General features: G+C 46.5%; 2 protein-coding genes across 2 annotated transcripts in view; one reads left to right on the top strand and one right to left on the bottom strand.

Annotated features, from left to right (window-relative positions):
- Window positions 1-1767: 1767 nt before the first annotated feature.
- Window positions 1768-2819, bottom strand: LOC130875091 (uncharacterized). The gene has a single exon (XM_057770766.1). It carries the CDS (start codon window positions 2545-2547, stop codon window positions 1885-1887), a length of 663 nt encoding a protein of 220 aa, XP_057626749.1. The 5' UTR covers window positions 2548-2819; the 3' UTR covers window positions 1768-1884.
- A 331-nt stretch (window positions 2820-3150) lies between these two features.
- Dusp10 (dual specificity phosphatase 10) overlaps window positions 3151-19623 on the top strand; it is a 39083-nt gene continuing 22610 nt past the window's right edge. Inside the window, exons 1-2 of the mRNA XM_057769090.1 lie at window positions 3151-3273; window positions 5472-6323. Of these exons, the coding sequence (XP_057625073.1) occupies window positions 5513-6323 (811 nt within the window). The 5' untranslated portion in view covers window positions 3151-3273; window positions 5472-5512. The remainder of the gene's footprint in view (window positions 3274-5471; window positions 6324-19623) is intronic.

Below are 19623 nucleotides of genomic sequence, written 5' to 3' on the forward strand. Positions count from 1 at the left end.
TCTGGGACATCTAAAGAAAATGCTACATCTGCAGGCAAGCAAGAGCTGCTAAGATTAACTTAGCAAACAGAGCAGGCTAGATATCCTGAACTCAAAAGTGCTTGAAGCAGGGTTTCAGGTTTTCTTTTCTTTTGGAGGTTGTAGAATACTTATATACAAATAATGAACTATTTTGAGACTAAAACCTGAGGTGGGTTTGAATGAGATATGTCCCTCATAGGCTCAAACATTTAAAGGCTTGGTGTCTAGTTGGTGGCTCTGTTTGGAGACGTTCTGGGAAGGTGCGACCTTGCGAGAAGTGCATCACTAGAGTTGGCTTGGAGAGTTTTTAAAGCCTTGACTCCAGTTTCTGTTTTCTCTGTGGTATATCTAAGGTTACATATGTGAGCTCTCAACTTCCTGTTCTTGCCAGCCCTGGTGCTTGCTGCTATGCCTCTGCCCATCATGATGGACTTTTATCCCTTTGTAACGCTGAACCCAAATAAACTCTGTTGTAACTTGCCTTAGTCCTGGCGTTGATCACAACAACTAAGAAGTAATAAGTAGAGCCAAATCTAAAACCATGAAATTGCTCTATTTTATGTGTGTGCATGCCTGCTCGTATATGGGCATGTTCATCCCTGAGGGTGTGTGTGGAGGTCAGAAGTGAATATTTGGGTATTTTTTTTAGCAAAAGCTTTATGCGTATGGGTGTTTTGTCTATATCTATCTGTCTGTCTATTTATCTATCTACCTATTGTGAGTTCGAGACCAGCCTGGTCTACAAGAGCTAGTTCCAGGACAGGCTCCAAAACCACAGAGAAACCCTGTCTCGAAAAACAAAACAAAACAAAAAAATCTCCCTGATATCTGACTTCTTCCTTGAGTATAAGCTATGCAAACCATGCTACCTAATTTAAAAAGCCACTATATCTTTGCACATGTTAGTAATCTGGTAATTACTCTATGATTCAGGTGTGATTGATGACGACTAGTTTTGTCAGTAGTCCCCCCCCCCTTTTCTTCCAGCTTGGATGACTTACATTTCTATTTAACCAAACTGCAATAACATCTAAGGTTGAAACTATAAAACAATCACCTCCCCCTCAGGGCTTTGTGAATGGCAATTCACAGGCTCTTAAATACCTTTAGGCAGAGGGTCCCTTCTAAAGCAAACTCACCCTTCCAATGCTTTCTGGCTACATGGAACCTCCTCCTACCCTCCCCCAGTTATTCACACAAGTACCTTTTCACCTCCCACCACGGGGAAATTCACGTTTTATAGGTACACATATAAACACAGGGAATCTGACTGGACAGACAAAAGTCAGATTCAATACTTAGAACTCAAAGCGTGAATGGGGACATCCACTGCCTCCAGTAACTGTACTCAGTCCCAGACATTTCAACTACAAGCACCTACAAAGTCTGGAAACTTCTTTTCTGGCCTCTATGAAAAGCACATACGGCCTATCTCGCTATCCTGACCTTGCTGGTTCTCAAAGATCTAAGGACCAAATGGTGCGTCCTGGACACGCATGAGCTGACCTTCAGCGATACGTGTGTGGGTATAGGTGTAACAAAGGGCTACACAAAAATTTTTTTGGCATCACTCAAGGGAGATCAGTCAGTCCATAGAGGGCCAGCCAAAGTGAGGGTTCTGATTCTAGTTCGAACCTTCTGATTCTAGATTGACACTTAATTCAGTGGCAAAAGAATGGGGTCTAAAGCATGCCTTCGAACACTTCTCGTTAGTAAGGACAGCTGAACCTTCCACAGAGCAGATAATGTTTTATTCCACTTCAATTACTTCACATTTTGGTCTTCTTCTCTGAGCTAGGAGGGGATAGGGAGGTATAAAAAGCTCTATTGCTTCAGGACTCTTTGACCTATCTTCGACATAGTTCATCTAAGCTTTTCCACTCCTTTGAATTCCAGGGTCACTCTTCTGCAGGTTCCCTGATATTTTTCTGGCCAGGCACTAGCAGACTTGCTCAGTTTCCCATTTCTCTTCCCTGGACACGGACTGCGACCAGGGACCCCTCTGAAGGCCAAAGATCGGGGAACCGGGAGACCAGGCGTTGGTTCCTCTATGCTCCTCAAGCGCCGCTCGTTCTGGCTGTTCACCCGAAACTCGACGTCCTTCGCGCTTGCAGTTCCAAGCTGGCGGTCCTTAGCTCGCCGAGGGCCCTGCGCCACCAAGGGCCGACGGCCCAGCACCGTGGGGCGGATGGTCTGCGAGCGAAAAGACACCGCGATCTGGGAGGAGGCAGAGGGCTGGGGTGGGGGCCGGTGCCGGGGCTGTGGCGCTTGCTGGACGCTCGACTGGCCCGGCCACGCCCAGCCCTGCCGGATGGCGCCCATGCGCCCCCGGTGGCCGCTGGAGGGGAGCCAAGCCTCCTCCACCGCGTAGCTCTCCGGGGTGCCACTTTCGGGTTCGGAGTCGGGCTCCTGCGAACAGGCTGGGGACGGCGGGGGAGTGACCGGGGCACGGAAGTAGGGAAACAGGAGCACTGCGCGCAGCCTCCGGGCAGGAGAGCAGTAGGGCAGCCGGAGAGGCAGCGACATCTGCGGGCCGGGCCGAGCGGGGCTGCGGGGAGGCCGGCCCTGTGCGCGCTCACGTCCCGCGTGGCGCTGTCACGGCCATGGAGGCACCCGGCTTCGAGTCGCCCCCGGCCTCGGGAAAGTTGGCCGGACACTTCGGAGCCTCCACCCCGAGTCACGAGGTGGAATGGAGACCCCCCGCGAGGCCTGTGTCCGCACCAGGTGGCGTGGGAGGGTCCGGTACGCAGAAAGAACCAGTTTCAACCGGCGCGGCCAGCGCAAGCCATTGACACTTCAGTCCCGGGAAGGGTTAACCGGGTCCTACCGCCTAGGTTTACATGTAAATAGAGAACTGCTGCTCCGCGCGGGCCCGGGCTGGCTCTTTTAAGTTTTTGATTGGTTGCCAATGACATCACCGTCCGCGTTCTAACACACCAAACCCACAAGCGCGTCTGAGCGGGCCGCCTTCCCGCGGTGAGGCCACGCCTCTTTCTCCGCCCTCTCGGCCGCCTATTGGCCACAGGCCACTGTGAGGTAGCGGGCGGCGGTCTCTGTATCCTCATTGGCGCAGTGCGACGTCGCTCGGCGGAGGCCCCGCCCACTCCGAAGCTTACATTTACGCTGTAGCAAAAGAGAAAGTAACTCTGTGTTGCTGCTGGGGATCAATGAAGCTGAGTGAATGGGGGCGCACTGCGCGAGCGCATAGCTGGAGCGGGCGCCAGATGGTGGAGGGCTACGCTTATTGATGAAGTAAGTGGAAGTCATTGCGGCCACTCAGAACCCGAGACTGGAGGGTCCCGTGTGGTTTGTGTGTGTGTGTGTGTGTGTGTGTGTGTGCGCGTGCGCGCGTGTGTGTGTGTGTGTGTGTGTGTGAGAGAGAGAGAGAGACAGAGAGACAGAGAGACAGAGAGACAGAGACAGATCCACATCAGGTAAGAAAGGTCCTAAGGTTTAGGCTCTTGGGTCTGGTTGCCTTGGGATAAAGAGAGGAAATGAGTTTTGGTTCGGTTAAGATGCTTTGTGGCAGTTTTCAAAGCCTAAGGCTTTGCTGATGCTCAGCGGTGGCCAGGAATGGGGATGCTAAGTGCCCCAGGAGTGGGGAAGAAACATTCTCTAACCACTTGGGTTTTTTTTTTTTTTTCTCTCTCCAGTCCCTGTTTTGTGGTAGAAGGGAGACTAGCGAGGAACAGAATAAGGGGAAAGCACTATTTTTGTGGGAGGTTTCCCCTGGCCAGACTGGATGGCTTTGGAGCTATCTGCTGCAAGGATGCAGATCTCGGTGCACTCTGTGCCTGTGTGCAAGCCGCGCACGCACTCAGTGTGGAGGTGCCGGTCCCAGCCTGTCTCTGGGAGCACATTCTTGGGTCCTGCTCCTAGGGAATGGGCTACTGATCCCGGACGTCCCCTACAAGGTACCACGATAGCAAAGACTTTGACTGCATTCATGGTCTAACTGGGACACAGTTAAGCTTCTGGAATAGTACTCGCCCTGAAAAAAAAAATACTACGCAAGGGAGGCAGACAGGCAGGAAGGGAAGTGGGGAGGGAGGGAGGAAAGCAAGAGGTTGAATCCTTTGCTCCCATCCAAAGGTGGGTGAGAGAAACCTGAGTCAGTGGGGATATACCGACACGGGTAGGTACGTGCTCCTGTGTGTTCTTGTGTGGATTCCGCCGGTGACACTTTGTCTCGGTGTCAGAGAACGGTGACTGTCATGAGTAGACCGATGATCAATGCATGATGTTTTTCCAGACCAATTTTAAAGTTCGTTTAGGTGAGTGGCTCTTGCTTGGGGTTTGATTTCTTTGCTGTGTGCATGTCTAGTAGAGGAGTCAGAATAGCTGTGTTGTAGAGTGGCCTTGTGCCTAGGAAGAGGGAAGTGACCCATTGCAGGCAACCTGGGGGGTGGCAGAGGTAACCCTGTGGGCACCACTTCCCAGCTTCTTAATTGGTCTGTCTGAGGTGAGGGACAAGTGGAGTTGCCCTCATGGAATCCATACTGTCTCCAAGAAGGATATCAGTATAGGACTGAAAAAAAAATCTCTTAGATTTGTCACTTAAATGGAGATGCAAAGTCTGTACCACCTGGATGAAATCCAAACCCTTCTTTGCTTAGGTGCTTAGGGGTGCAGCACAGGGAAGGGCAAGCAACAGTGAAAGGGGGCAAGGGAGAATGGGTCAGCCTGGGTTGGGGTTCCCAGACCTGCCTGACTCGTTTGGAGACTTGGTTTTAGGACAGTTGTTCACATTGAAAGGGGGATGTAGGACTTGATTTAGAAGAGGCTGGCAGAAGACATGTAAGCTTTGAATAGGGCCATGTTTAGCTTTTCGAAGGAGCTACCAGAACTGGAAAGCAAGCAAAGATTAGTGTCTAGCCTTGCCGGCTGACTTAGGGAGACACATTCCTGATTTGCAGAAAGTTGACATCTGCCCCGATGTAAATTTAGCTGCCATGCATTTCTGTGCATCTCTGTGAGTCCTGACAATGCGCTCGCTTATCTCTTTGCCTTGGCCATGGGTAAAGAAATGAAATAGAGTGCATGCCAGGGAGGACAAATGCATCCATCACAGGTGCAATACCCATCACAGGTGAAATATCTTTCTGCCCAGGAGCGGAGGCTCAGAGAAAATCTGCCTGGTTCTCTGTACCTTTACCTTCTCTAAGGCTGAACTTTGATTAGGGTCCATGAAAAGATGTCCATTACCATTTCTGGCATCACTTCCAAATTTAACCTTCAACTTAGCATAAGCATGGATGGGGGTCCCTCAAGGATGCATCCTCTCTGAATAGATCAAAGTGAATTTCAGGCCTTGATAATACCATGACCAAGGACACCTAGGAGGACTCTGACTTTGCTCAGAGATATACAGAAGTCTTTCCCAGGGATTGGATGAGACTGCCTTTTGTGTCACGTGACTTTATTCTTTCTCTCCTTCCCCTTCTTTACAGACACTTGAGTTCTTCTTGAATTGCCAGTTTTCAGCCTCCTCATGCCTCCATCTCCTTTAGACGACAGGGTAGTAGTGACACTGTCTAGGCCTGTCCGACCTCAGGATCTCAACCTTTGTTTAGACTCTAGCTACCTTGGCTCTGCCACCCCAGGCAGCGGTAGCCACCCTCCCGTCTTTGCCACCGCCGCTGTGACCCTCAAGGCTGCGAATCTGACGTATATGCCCTCATCCAGCGGCTCTGCCCGCTCCCTGAATTGTGGATGCAGCAGTACTAGCTGCTGCACTGTGGCAACCTACGACAAGGATCACCAAGCCCAGACTCAAGCTATTGCCGCAGGCACTGCCACCACCGCCGTAGGAACCTCGACCACCTGCCCTGCTAACCAGATGGTCAACAGCAATGAGAACACAGGCTCTGTAAGTCCATCGGGTGGGGTGGGTAGCCCTGTGTCAGGGACTCCCAAGCAGCTGGCCAGCATCAAGATCATCTACCCCAGTGACCTGGCGAAGAAGATGGCCAAGTGCGGCAGGAGTCACCTGTCCAGCCAGGGTCCTGTCATCATTGACTGCAGGCCTTTCATGGAGTACAACAAGAGTCATATCCAAGGAGCTGTCCACATCAATTGTGCCGATAAGATCAGCCGGCGGAGGCTGCAGCAGGGCAAGATCACTGTCTTAGACTTGATTTCCTGTAGGGAAGGCAAAGACTCTTTCAAGAGGATCTTTTCCAAAGAAATTATTGTTTATGACGAGAATACCAATGAGCCGAGCCGAGTGATGCCGTCCCAGCCGCTTCACATAGTCCTCGAGTCCCTGAAGAGAGAAGGCAAAGAACCCGTGGTGTTGAAAGGTAATGATCCCCACCCACTTCCTCGAATACTGTCCTGGTCAGCTAGGTTCCCTGGAGAGATTCTCTTAGATTCCTTCTCTTCCCCCCACCCCCAGACACCATGAACCAAAATCGCCTTTCTTCTTGTCTTTTCTTTTACCCTTTTTTAAAAATGTTAGTATAATAAGAAAATCCAAGTACCAATGAGTTGATATTCAGATCTGAGTCCCCAGCCTTGATCTCACTTATGTTTTGTTCATATTTACCTGATATGGTTTTCAAAAGATGCTTTGTATTTGTACAACTGAGGTGGTATCTCAAGTCATGGCTTCTCTGGGAGCTCTGTTTCAGTCTGTAACTGGTTGGAAAGTCTTTGTTTCTCAAGACCTAACTGAAGTGGATGGCTCAGAGGAGGCAGTATCTATGGCACATACCAAATAAATCTGCGGGTGTCAGTTCTTTGTGTGAGAAACTTTTGATGTTTCTCACCTGTCTGATTATCTTGACTTTTATATTGCTTATAAAGTTATCTTCAGCCAAGGCAGAAATTTTTATTTTAAATCCATATTGAAATTGTGACTTCTCCAAATACATCCGTTCCTTAAGGAAAGCTCCAAGGGGATGGAGATTTGAAGTGCCCTGCAACCTTTTGTTCTTTCTGGCGTCACCTGACAACAGTTGACTTCTGGTTCTTTCCAAGGAGGAGTCATGCATCATTTTCCCTTCATGTGATGATTGGAACCCCCAAAAGGAATGAATGACCCACTCGTCTCTGAGCTGCTTCCATAAGTGTTGCCCTGACCTTGCCTATCTTGTCCTCCAATGCTGTCCTTTGGGCTCTAAACATGACTCTTTGATAGTGTCTACATGGTCGTGATGGAGAGTGATAACTGTCTTTGTTTTGTTTTGAGCCACTGGGGAGTGGGTCATGTCGCAGCCCACTTGCTCATCTTTGCTCTTCAGCACTGTCCTTTTGGGGGTCTAAGCATCGTTCTTGTGATAGTGTGTACTGGCCATGGTGGAGAGTGATAGCTACCCTTGCTTGTGTTTTGAGCCACTGGGGAATGGGGTGTGCTACATCTCCAGCCAATGTCCTAAAGTGTTGTTGATATCAGTGTTGCTAGGTTGTTTTGAGCACTTTTCATATTTAAGTTGGGGCAGGTTGTTTAGGTAAGCAAGTGAGGATTTGTCTTTGTGGGATAACTATGCCCATTCTTTTTTTCTCCCAAGTGATGGAAACTGTCTTGCTTTTAGAAACACAGTTTAGTTACCTTTTGGTTATCTTTGCAGACAAGTGTCATGAAGATACAGCTCTCCTTGGGGCATGTGGGTTCACAGTTCTACACAGTTCTAGAAGCCCTGGGCACTGTTATGATGGTGGCAGTATGTTTTTTTAGAGTCACAGATATGTCAGGGTTCTGCAGTGGAGCTCTGTTCTTCATTCTGAATTCTTGTTGGGTTGGCTTTTAGAATCCCCCAGGGACTTTAACCCTGCCAGGCTTCTCCCAGCGTGATCTTGTCTTGTCTTTTTTTGCAGATGAGAAAACACCATCTACAAATTCCCCAACTGTAAACAGTTTGTCTTGGTTCACCAAGACAAATAGCTTTGCCGGGCTTCTTTTTTCTCCCTTGGTTGGGATAGATTTGGTAAAAATCAGCCTTTTTCTATAGGTTATCTAAGAATTAGCAAGAAACCTCACTTTATGATGACCCTGAACTTGAACACGGGCCTGATTGGGAGGTGTAGTGAATCGTATCCTCTCTCTGGCTATGGAGCTTGGTGGGTGAAGGGGTGGCCCATCAGTTGCTGAGAAATGTCTCTCCTGGGGACCAATGAGGAAGAAGGGGTTCCTCCCTGCCTTTCTTATAGACACATCTGAGGATCCCTGCAGCCTGGACTTGCTTGCTCATCAATGTCAGAGTAAGACTGCCTCAGTGGGGCGGGGCTGGACACGCAGCTGACCTCACCACCAGGCGCCCTGGGCAGCTGCGCTGAGGGCTAGTCATTTCGGATTGGTGCGACACCGTGGCGGCCAGCTTGGAAGACGCTCTGGTGGTAGAGGTTGGGTTATTTGTAGTTTTGGGGGGGAATTTTTCTTCAGATACCTTGGAATTTGATTGAAGATATGTAGTTCACGGTCTGTTGTCTTCTTTGATATCATTATTAGTTTGGTACCTTTGGGAGGAATGGTCTAAAATCAGGATCACATTAGGGAACAGGAAAAGGAGATGGACTATTGAGTTTTCCTATTGTCCTCTTGTCTGGTCAAACTGGAGGTTAGTTTCAGGGTGTCCTGGAAGTGAAGGATGAGGTGTGCTTCTCTCAGCGAGCATGGTGTATAGCTTTTCCTAGGTTCTTGAGTGGAAGAAACAGACCATCCTGGTCTTGCTTGTCATCTGAGGTTTATTTTAGGGTTCCTCTTGTTGGTGATCTAAGATCGTATTTCAGCTAGTTGGGGAATGGCACCATTTTGAGATGAGTGCATTGTGTAGGGAGCGTGTGGCTGATGGGGTGGGAGTAGATGGCTAGAATGTATATGGTCGGAAGTCCTCAGGCCTTGTTGGTTTATTTTCGGAGATGCCGGATCCATCTGAGACTTTGGTTCGTGTTTGTAAACACTGGTTGCTACCCTCCCGGTTCAACTTTTATGTCCCTCAGTTTCAATGCCATGGTCTCCATTTCTGGAGCTGCCCGTCAGGTCCGGTGGCGGCTGGGTTGCCATTTTAGTCAGGCAGTGTCAGGTTGGGGTGAAACTGATCAGGGGCACAGAAGCCCCTGGATTAAGTTACAGTTCTAATTTATAGTCCCCGCCCTTCTATGACCTAGGTCCGAGTCTGTGTCTTGTTCTTAACCACTGAAAGGTACATGGCATCAGACCCTTGCTTCTGGTCAACTTCATCTCAGTGATCCAAAAGAATAAATCTTTAGGGATTTAGTCTTTGAAAGAGCTGCACCCTTTCCCACCCAATGCTGGGTGTTTTAATCAACTACATACAACTTGGTTTCTGGGCTAAGAAAGAAGGCTGGACAACCCTTGACCTTCTAAAATGAGAACGGCTGTTTTTGCTGTCCTGTTTGTAAGGCTACCTTCCTTTTCATCAGCACTGGCTTCAGGAAAATTCTTTGTCCTTTATGTATGTGGGAAGGGCAAGTCTCCTACCACCCCCTCCTTGGGGCAACCTAAGTCTTTAGAATTTAATGATCAAAAATTTCAAACATTCAGAAAAGTATTGACGTATACAATGAACATCTTTATACCTACCAACCAGATTAAACTTGTGTTTTCCCCATTTGCTTCCCTTCCTTGTTTTTGTAATATTCTATATTTCAAAACAATAGTCTGATGTTTAGAGTTAACATTGTATGTTTAATTGAGCTGGGAGTATTTTACAGGTTGGTATAGACATTTTTCCCTGCTAAATAATTAGTGTCATATACCTGCCCATGAGTATCCTTCAAAAGGTAGCATGCCACTATTAGTGACTGGCTCTAAGTCTAAGGAAAAGCTTCCCTCCCCCTCCAGGAGACCCCTCAGGGCCTCTGTCTCTGCCTGTGTGGTGGTATGTCAGAGGCCAGGCCTGAACATGCTGCGTGCTGTTACAAAGCAACGATAGACTGCTGCGGATTTTTCCAGCTCTGCTCTCTTCCAGAGGCTTTTTGAAGGGGCTGAGGGGTGTGTCAGGGGGAGGTGACTGTGAAGACAGCTGACAGAGTCACAGGGAATCCGGTCGATATGAAAAATGTCCTCCTACTCTCCCCTATGCATTTTCATATTAGAAATATTTTATGTTAAGATATACAAACATGGTTGAACCATTTTTCAATGTAAAGATGGCATGTGCATAAAAATCTAGTCTTAGAAAAAATATGTAAGTTCATGTTACAGATAACACTCCCCCCACACACAAAAAAAAACCCCAAACCTTCCTGAATCTCCCCTGAACAAAGAGCAAAGTTGGTCTAACATTTTCCCTTACTCAAAACTGATTCTGGAATATGCATTAGGAAGCGGAGTCGCATGGCACTGAATGGCTATGCTCAGAAATCAGAGACCCTGTGAAGAAATTCTTATTCTGCTTTCTTTTGGGGAAGCACTGGATCTCTCTCCCCTTTCTTTGTCTGGGATGTGATGATGCTCTTTGAGACACGTCTCCATCACAGACTTATTTTATTCTTGTTATTCTGAATTCCTGACGAATGCTCAGGAGTGAATGCCGAACACTAGCTCTGTCAGAAAAAGCGGAGAAATGTAGGGAAAAGAGCCCGAGGTCTCCGGGTTCCTCCATTCTGTGTCCTTGGGCAAGTTGCTTCAGCCTTTAGCTCGCTGGCTTCCTCATTTGTAAAGGGGGGGTACCCAACAGCGCTTAGGAATTCAGTAAGTGATGGCTTGCTTGCCAAGTGTTCAGTAGATCTCCGTGTCTGTCCCTACATACAGCTCAGCATTGTTTCTGTGACTTGAAATGTGTTGGTAAAAAGAGAGTTTGTGTGCTTCTCTCGAGGGAGCATAACAGCCTAGGTATAGCTCTGTGTGTGTGTGTGTGTGTGTGTGTGTGTGTGTGTGTGTTGCTAGGGCCTAAAAATAACTTGGTGACTGTTACCTAATTTAAGTAGCATACAGTTGTGCCAAGTAATTGCAAAAACATGTTGGGTCAAGAGGCTGAGTGATTTGGGCATACCCTAGAATTATTTATTTGTGGGGACTTTAGGAGAGCGGGGCGATAAATCTGCCCGGCTGATGTCCTGGGGAGGAGAGTGAAAGTAGAAAACTTTTCAACTTTGTTTTCTCTGGCCTCGCCTCGATTTATTTTTGGAAGGATTGTAGTCTGCCTATAAAAGGGTAGATGGAAGGAGGCGGGGTGTGTGGGCTGCTACAGCCCTGAGTGGCACAGAGGAGCTGGAGTATGGGGGAAATGAGGGGAGAAGGGAAGTTGATGCCTGCTCATTTTCTGAGTGGGTCCTGAGTGCTCCCCCCCCACCCCAGGACTGCAGACTTGCTGCTGCCCTCCTCTGCCTCACTGCAGTGCAAGTGAAAGACCAATGGACTTGCGCACTCCCCCCTCCCACACCTGTTCTTACTTCTCTGCTCCTTAGAGTCAGGCTTTTCCCGTGATACTACAGTGCATACACTTAGGGAGCTCAGGTGGCCCCTCAAGGGCGGCCTCTCAGAGGCTTGGGTTTGCTCTATGTGAGAATGGATAGGTCCCGATGATGCAGGATAATGGAGAGGAAGCACATACAGAGTGGTCTATCCAGTTCTCACTAAGTCAGGCCCCATGGCCTTTGAGATGCTTCTGTCACTTTAACAGAGGGAAGGGCAAGTTGGTCTCGACTCAGGACTGTGGGTCTTTACCAGTTCAGATCTGTGAACTGAACCAGGTTCAGCCACCTGGCTTGTCAAAGATGAGTTCAGGAAACTTGGTAGAGGTGGGTAGCAATTACTGATTACAAATGTTAACACGGGCAGGAAACCAACAGGAAAACAGCCACCTAGTTTGAATGCCTGTTTCTCCAGCAGGCACAAGCAGGGAGCAGGGTGAAAAGGTGCACTTTGCTTCCCTGCTTAGTCCACTTGGGAGAGCCTATCCGAAGGTCCAACAAGATCACAAGGGTAGAAGAGGTCCCTGGGCAGAGACCGTCAGAGACCAGAGAAGCCAGAACATGTTTCTTTAGATCCACTGCTGGGATCTATAGTCACCTCCGTCCTCCAACATCCCCAGAGAGCAGTTTAGACATAAATTATATCATAAGGCAGTGCTTCGGCAACTTCATCACTGGTACCAGAGGCTAACTCCACACTGAAGGTATCCTGCTTGTTTTTGTTCTGAGACCGAGTCACCGTGGAGAGCAGGTTAGCCTTGAACTTGCAGCAGTCATTTCCTTGCCTCCTCTCTCAAGTGCTAGGATTATGGACAGGTGCCCCCATATCCAGCTTAAGGCTAGGAATCCTGACCCTCAGAATTGTCAATCAGCTCTGGAGGGGCTTTGAGTCTGTGGCTGCCCAGAGCTGCCCAAGCTGTCACATGACAGCCTATCAGGTGGCCCCTCCCAGAGATTTTGATTGACTTGGTCTGGGGTGCCATCTGACATGGCAAGATTTTGAAAAGCTCCCCAAATGATTTTACTGCACAGTGAAACGGGAAAACCATTGATCTAGTTCAAGCTCGTTATGTAGTTATGGAAATGAAGCCTGCAGAGGTTTATGACTAATCCAAGGTCACGTGCATTGTTAATTCCACAGCCTTGGTCCTTGCTGCGAAAATAGGTCTTGCTGGGTCCTGATATATGTGTGTACATTATTATCACATAGTAGCAACATCCAGTGTGTCGGGTCAAACATTAAATAAAATAATTTATGTAGCGGTTTTGAAAACTAGTGCCTGTCTTTTCTGTTTTCAAGCTTTCGTTCAGAACAGAAGCAACAACAAAGACGATGTCCAAGGGTTTTGGAAACCAGTGTGCTTCAGATTTCACCTGGGTCCTGGAAATATGGGCCAACTACTAGCGCTGACTCAGTCCCATCTTCTAAGGAACTTGATGTTTTAAGAAAACTAAAAAAATATGCCAAGATACATCTGAAAGTGATACCTAGGTGTAGAGTACTTGCTCAGCAGGTGCGAGGCCCGGGGTTTGAGCCTCAGAGCTGCAAGCCAAAAACAAAGAGACAGATAAGTAAAGCATCTCAGATGCTAACAGCTCTTATGCAGGTGGCATCATAGTGGTCCAACCTGGTGGGCAGAGAGACTCAGCCGTGGGTCTCATAACTACTAGTGGTCCCTTCTTGTGTGAGGCACTGTGTGGAGTTAGGAAATCTGCTGTCAGTGCCTGCGGTCTGCATTCTAGGAAGAGAACATCCAGACAAGGCCAGACTTCCTGTAGCCTTACATTAGATGTGTGTGTGTGTGTGTTTGTATGAGTGTGAGAGTGTATAAGAGTGTGCATGTGTGTGAGAGTGTGTGTAAGAGTATATGTGTGTGAGAAAGAGTATGTGTGTATGTGAGAGAGAGAACGTGTGTGTGTATGAGTTTGAGAATGTGTGTGTGAGAGAGAGAGAGCATGTGTGTGTATGAGTGTGAAAATGTGTATGTGTGTATGTGAGAGAGAGTGTGTGTGTGTTCTTCATCCCCAGCTTGTTCAGGGAATAGTTTATCTTCAGGAAATGTTCTGCTAAGTACATTTGTATTTTCTCAGCTTTCTTTTTCGAGAATGACTTTAACTTTCTCTAAGCACACTGTGGGCCTACAGCATTTCTTTCCAAGACCGTGGTCTGAAAAGAAAGAATTTGCTGTTTTTTAATGATGGAAAGGGAAATATTACATGCTCCTTCTGCCTCCAGAGTTCGGAGTAGACAGGGCTCCTCTGTGTAACAGAGTGGAACTCTGTCATTTGAGCCTCGCTGCTTTGGATGTGTTTCTGATAGAGACAAGACCTGTATTTAATTTCACCATGTGTCCTTTGTGAGAAAAAGGACGCATGAGGTAAACAGACCAGCTCAACAGCGCTTCAGAGACAGGATTTTGGCCTGTTCTTATTTTTTTTTATGTTTTCAAGTGCCATCCTGAGGTATGAGGCCAGGATGAAAATGCAGTTCTCTTCAGCTCCTAAGCCTCCTTTGTTTCCCCTAACGGAAGGTTCCAGTATTAGTTTCTTTTTCCTGTTGCTATGAGAAGATGCTCTAGCCTGAAGCCAGGAAAGGTTTATTATGATACACAGTTTATTGTGGTGGGGAAGGCGTGGTGGCCGAAGCCTGAGGCAGCTGCTCCCATCAAGTCTGCAGTCAGGAAGCAGCGAGCTTGGATGCTTGGAAGCAGCTTGCATTCTCTGTTGTCTCCACTTACTGTGTGTGTTACTGATTTAGAATCCGATCTTACTAATCCAGAAAAATTAAAGGGAAGAACAAACAACAAGTGTGCATTTATTTTCAAGTTTGTCTTGTAGGTAGTTGAAATCCTGTCTCAAAAAAAAAACTTCTATTGTAGAATAAATAAAAGGCATGTTTCGTATTCAGCTTGCTAATGCTTTCTGATCATGATGTCTTTCCTGTAGATGCTTTCATCCAGAACCAAAGAACAAAATCTTAGCATCATTTTTGTTTTGAGGATCTATCTGTATCAGATATCATTACTTAAAAGTTAGTGAATTTGTATTCCCTCCCGCTGGCAAGATCCATATTCTGTGTGACTTAAAGAAAAATAAGGTTGAGTTTGCTTTGCATAGGAAATAAACTGTGGCCTCTTAGAGCTTTCACAGGAGAGAGAGGAAATTACCTCCTAAATATCTGTTCCACGTCTCACCACTGGAATGAAATAGCCCGCAGCAGGCAGTGCGAGGGAGGAAGGCTCTGTTGTGGCTTCCAGTTTGACAAAGGCTGTCGTGTTGAGGGAGGCCTGGTGGCAGGAACTTGAGGCTGCTTACTCTTGCTGGACTCTCCAGACTCTTTCAGGTGGCCTAGTCCCCCTCTCTCCGTAGTTACATCTTTGTGGAACATCCTTCTGGACACATAGGGGTGGATCTTCCCAGATGATTCTTAATCCAGCCATCCCCAGTCTGTCCCTCATCAGCCTGGTATCCCACACGTCACTAGCAAACCATACATCCTTGTTCTTCCCTGGCAAAGTAGAAGTGCCTTTCCAGAAAGGAAGCGGGCGCAGGCCTGACACATTGTCTGACTTCTTCAGTGTCTGTCTTGTCAAAAGTCTCCTCACAGCCCCACCTCAGGCTTGAATTTCATGGAAAGCAAAGTCCAACTGTTCTTTGTATTTCCAGAAAAGGTTTTACTTTCTTGTCTGACACAATGAGAAGGACCCCAAGGGTCATTTGTTGCTCACTTCTGGTACCAAGTATAAAGAAAATATGCCTGGTCCAGGGGTGATGTCAGGTCCATTTTGCTTGTGAGGGCCTTTAGTTTATCTCACATGTTGCAGTAGGCACTCTGCCGACTTTATTTTGTGTCTGAAGTAAGAAGCAGGGCCTTGCTGCCCAGTTCAGTACCTTAAGGAATAAATCTCACACCCTTTGAGTCATAGCCCTGAGGTCCACTACTGCTGCACGAAATTGTACCAGATGTTGCTACTGGAAAGAGAGAAGAAAAATAAATCTGATGAAAAGGGGGTGGGGCAAAAGGAGTGGCAGGAAAAAAGCCAACCTGAAGATAAGAGGTGATAGTTATAGACCTCAGGGGTCAATACTGAGCTGACTGCTTCCCTCTTGAAATGATAAGACTAGATTAAACTTTAGGGGACCATTACTGAAGAAAAAGGAATCATTTTCTTGGGTTTTGTCTTTCTTATTACAACATTCTGTTTTTTAAATGGTAAAGTTTTGAAAAATGAGTCGTGTGATTCTCTGAATGTGATGTTTTAATGTGCCATCCCAGTTACTGACTGGCTTGTACCAGGTTTTGAGTTCAATCCCCAGAGGGGGCGGGGCAAGAAAGAACAGGGGTGGGATGCACATTTGGTGGTGGAGCATTTGACAAGCATGCCAAGGACCTTGGTGAATTCCCAGCAAGCTGTTCTTTTGATATCAAGTCTGAGGTCTATCATATTCCTATTTGAAAGTGGGCTGTGGGTCTTTTGGATGAGAGTTTTATCTCAGAGGTGCCTTCAGTTAAATATCACTTCCCTTCCCCCATTTCCTTAGCTATCCTCAAGGGAAAGTGGCCTGCTCTGTCCTTAGAGCTAATTTTGCAAGTGATATTAACCCAGATTATATCCCAGATAGTTTTTGGCTTTTTGTTTGTTTTGGTTTGTTTTTTTAGTAGCAACTCATAGAAATTTTGAAATGTCAATGTTATTTCTCATATTTATGAAGCATTTCTGTACTGTCAATGTCCTATGTCATGAAAACACCAGTGACTAAGACTCAGGTTCAGGCCTTTGACCTGGTGGAACCTGGGCATTTTATGATAGGACTTAGTGTATTTTTAAATGTTTGGAATCTTAATTATATAGATATAAGGATGCTAAATATTACTGTATCGCGCTCTCCATAGTGGGCACTGGACGGAGGAGAAGAAAGACAGGTGTGAAGCTAGTAGAGTCAGCAGAACCTGTGCTTGGTCCCTGCGACTCCATCCCTGAGTACCCAGCTCTGTGGCTTGTGCTGTCTAGTTAGTGGGGATTGAGATGCTAATTGCAAGCTTTCCATTTTGGGTCTGAGGCTTGGGTGTCTAGCAGGCTTGTGAATTCTCTGAGACAAGCCCCCAGAGTCACACCATGAAACTGTTGCCTGGTTGCTGGATTTTGACGGCTCCATTCCTGTTCTTTCTCAGCTCTGCTCTCCCCTTCTGCAGTCCAAGGCTGAGAGGTTGGAAAGTGTGGGTAGACAAATGGTCTTGGGAGCCTGTGTTGAGAGTAGCATGGTCTTAGGCTGGCTCCTGTCTCTGGATCAGGCACTCAGCTTCACATATTGGAAACATGGGTACTCAGAAACTACCTATAAGTGTTACTGACTCACCCCAGACATCTCAGATCCTGCAGAGGTAGGGCGGAGGGAGATAAGTGCCTGGCATCATCTGCAGGGGTGAAGGGAGGTGAGTACAAGCCATCCTGGGGATAGTGGGACGGGGTAGAAAATCTAAAACTTTAAAGCATCTTTAGTCGGAAAAGTAAAAGTCACCCCTTTAATAAAGTTTCCAGTAGACTTGGGGTTGGGAAGTTTTCACATCTGCATGTTTTTCTGCACATGGCAGCCTCTGCAGCCTGTGAAATCTTCAAGGCTTATGCTGCGTGTAGTCCTGCCTCATCAAGCATTTGGTCGCTATATATGCCAGGTTTAAAAAAGACAAAAAGGTATTTTCATGAAGTATGTTAGGATACAATTAAAAAGTCCCTCTTGAGATCTCTGTCTCTTTCTAGATCTGGAAACTGAATATTTAATGTTTCCCCAAGAAGAATTAGGTAGCTTATAGTTCAGAATTTTTAAAGCCCCTGGGGGAATATCATTCTTTTGCATGTTTCTAAGTTATATTAAATAGGCAAAGCCTGTTAATCAGGTCACTCGGTGATTTCTTTACTTTTTTTGTTTCTTAGCTCTCTTTTCATCTTCTCCCTCCCTTTTCCCCCTTTCCCTTCTCCTTCCTTTTCTTCTTTCTCCCTCCTCCCTCCTTCCCACTCTTAGACTTCCTTTCTCCTCTCTCCCTCTCTTTTAACAAGTTTTCACAAAGCCCGGGCTTGCCTTGTATTCTCAGTGTTGCCGAGGATGGCCTTGAACCTCTTTTCCCCCTGCTTCCTCTTCCCAGCTGCTGAGGCTATAATCACACACTACCGCACCACCGTACCTGACCCTCACTGATGAGCTATTGAGTGAACCATGACTCTGCCTTGCCTCCCATACATATTCAACCTCCCTATTAGAAATGTATTTATTTTCTTCAGAGGAAGTGGAGCTTGGTGGTTAGGAGCCAAGATTCTGGAGCAGATTGCTGACTTGGACTTCTGACCATGTGATTTCACACTTGGCCAAGTGAACTTCTCTGTTCCTCGGTTGCCAGCCATGTCTGTGGAAATGGGGATGGTGATGATGAAGTTCTCACAGGATGGGATGGGGAGGATAAGGCAGGTAGTTGTATATTTAAGTGCTGTGAACAATGTCTGTAAAAGCTGATATTGGTTAAAAAGCCACTGTAATTATAGTATAAAATGTCTATAGTAATAAGCCATCCACTCTTTTTTTTAAATGAGGAATATTAAGTAGCTTCATTCCATAAAACAATCTGACATCACTACTAAGCAGTAAGGAAACTTTGCTGCTTGTGGTATCTTGTTTCAATGTTTGGGAAAGACTCAGCATTTTGGTGAGGAGGACAGACGACTACACAGATCCCTTTGTTTTTCTGAATTGGTGCTATGCTGGAGAAGTACATGCAATTTCCCTTTAAGAAAACTGCAGAAAATTCAGTGTTAGTAAAAGCCGTTGATACACACTTACTGTTAGAACATTAAGAACATTTTAGAATGGAAAAAAACAGAGCTGTGCTAATCCTGCCCTGACCACCCTGGTTTCATTTTTACATATTCTCTTCATTCCTTACCCATATATGTGCATGTTTGGCAGATTCTCATATAGAAACTCTGGCTGATTCTCATTCTGTATGTTGCAGCCTCTGACTTCCTGCATGCTCGTCATAGAGTTTCTTCTCCAGTGTTGGCCTCTGCCTAGTGGCCACTTTCTGCTTAACCAATTTGCCTCTTGATGGAAGTTACACTTGTAGCCAGGTTTTTAGACAGAGAACATTCTGGAGGGAATTTGCTGCTTCAGAAGCTTCTTCACTTTCTTCCAACCCCTCTTAGAGAAAGTGCTAGCCTTCAGCCTGTTGGGAGTTATCTGTTCTACTGACCTAAGTCACTTTCACTTTTTAGTTCCTGCTTTCCCCCTCATAATGCAAGATCTGGCCACCAATCAAAGTCCTCAGCTTTAAGGGAAGTCCTCATCATTGACCCACTGCCCTTTAGGTCAGTTCTGTGTGTATGGCACATATACTCTGATATGTGGCCCATGATCCTGAGTTTGTTTGTTGGGCGTGGCACAGCGAGGCAGTTTGGATGTCCTAAGTAACCAGATAGTCTATGGAAATAAAAGAGCCAGGGCCACAGACAGTTCACTGTCTGAATCACTCACAATTTTACACTGTTGATAAAACACATTATTGCACGTGTGTGTGCATGTGTGTGTGTGTGTGTGTGTGTGTGTATGTACACAAGTCACAGCACAGCTGTGGAGGTCCAAAGATAACCTACAAGAGTCTGTTCTCATTTTCTACCATGTGGGTCCCAGGATCTCAGGTTGTCAAGCTTGGCAGCAAATTCCTTTACCCTCTGATATATCTCATTGACCTTGATATAAAGCACATTAAAAAGTCAGTGAGAACAGGAAGAGCTAGACTCTGTGAGATACTAAGTCTATACATATATTTCCCCCGTGCCCCATTTTTGGGTACACCACTAAAGTCCCCAAAGTCCTTAAGCAAATACAGAAACACAAGAGCACGGATATAATCAGAACGGAAAGAATTCCCATCAGTTCTTTTTTTTTTTTTTTTTTTTTTTTTGCAAAGGTAAAATACCTTTAAATAGGAGCTAATTCTCTAACAGATAATTAGCTTGTCTTCCTTGATAAAGTACAAGTTGGGTTAAATTTATTATAATTAGTTTTGCATGTCATATAAAAGTCCACTTACCTGCCCTTCCTAGGTGGATCTCTTCATTCTTAGCTGAAGGACAACTAGAAGCGCATTCCTCTGTGGTGAGAGTCTATGGATCTAGATAGAGGCGGGGGAGGATGGTGCCTAGCAGCCTCCCCACAGATAGAGGCTGTGGATTA

This window comes from Chionomys nivalis, chromosome 5, assembly GCF_950005125.1.
Source record: "Chionomys nivalis chromosome 5, mChiNiv1.1, whole genome shotgun sequence".
NCBI classification, from domain to species: domain Eukaryota; kingdom Metazoa; phylum Chordata; class Mammalia; order Rodentia; family Cricetidae; genus Chionomys; species Chionomys nivalis.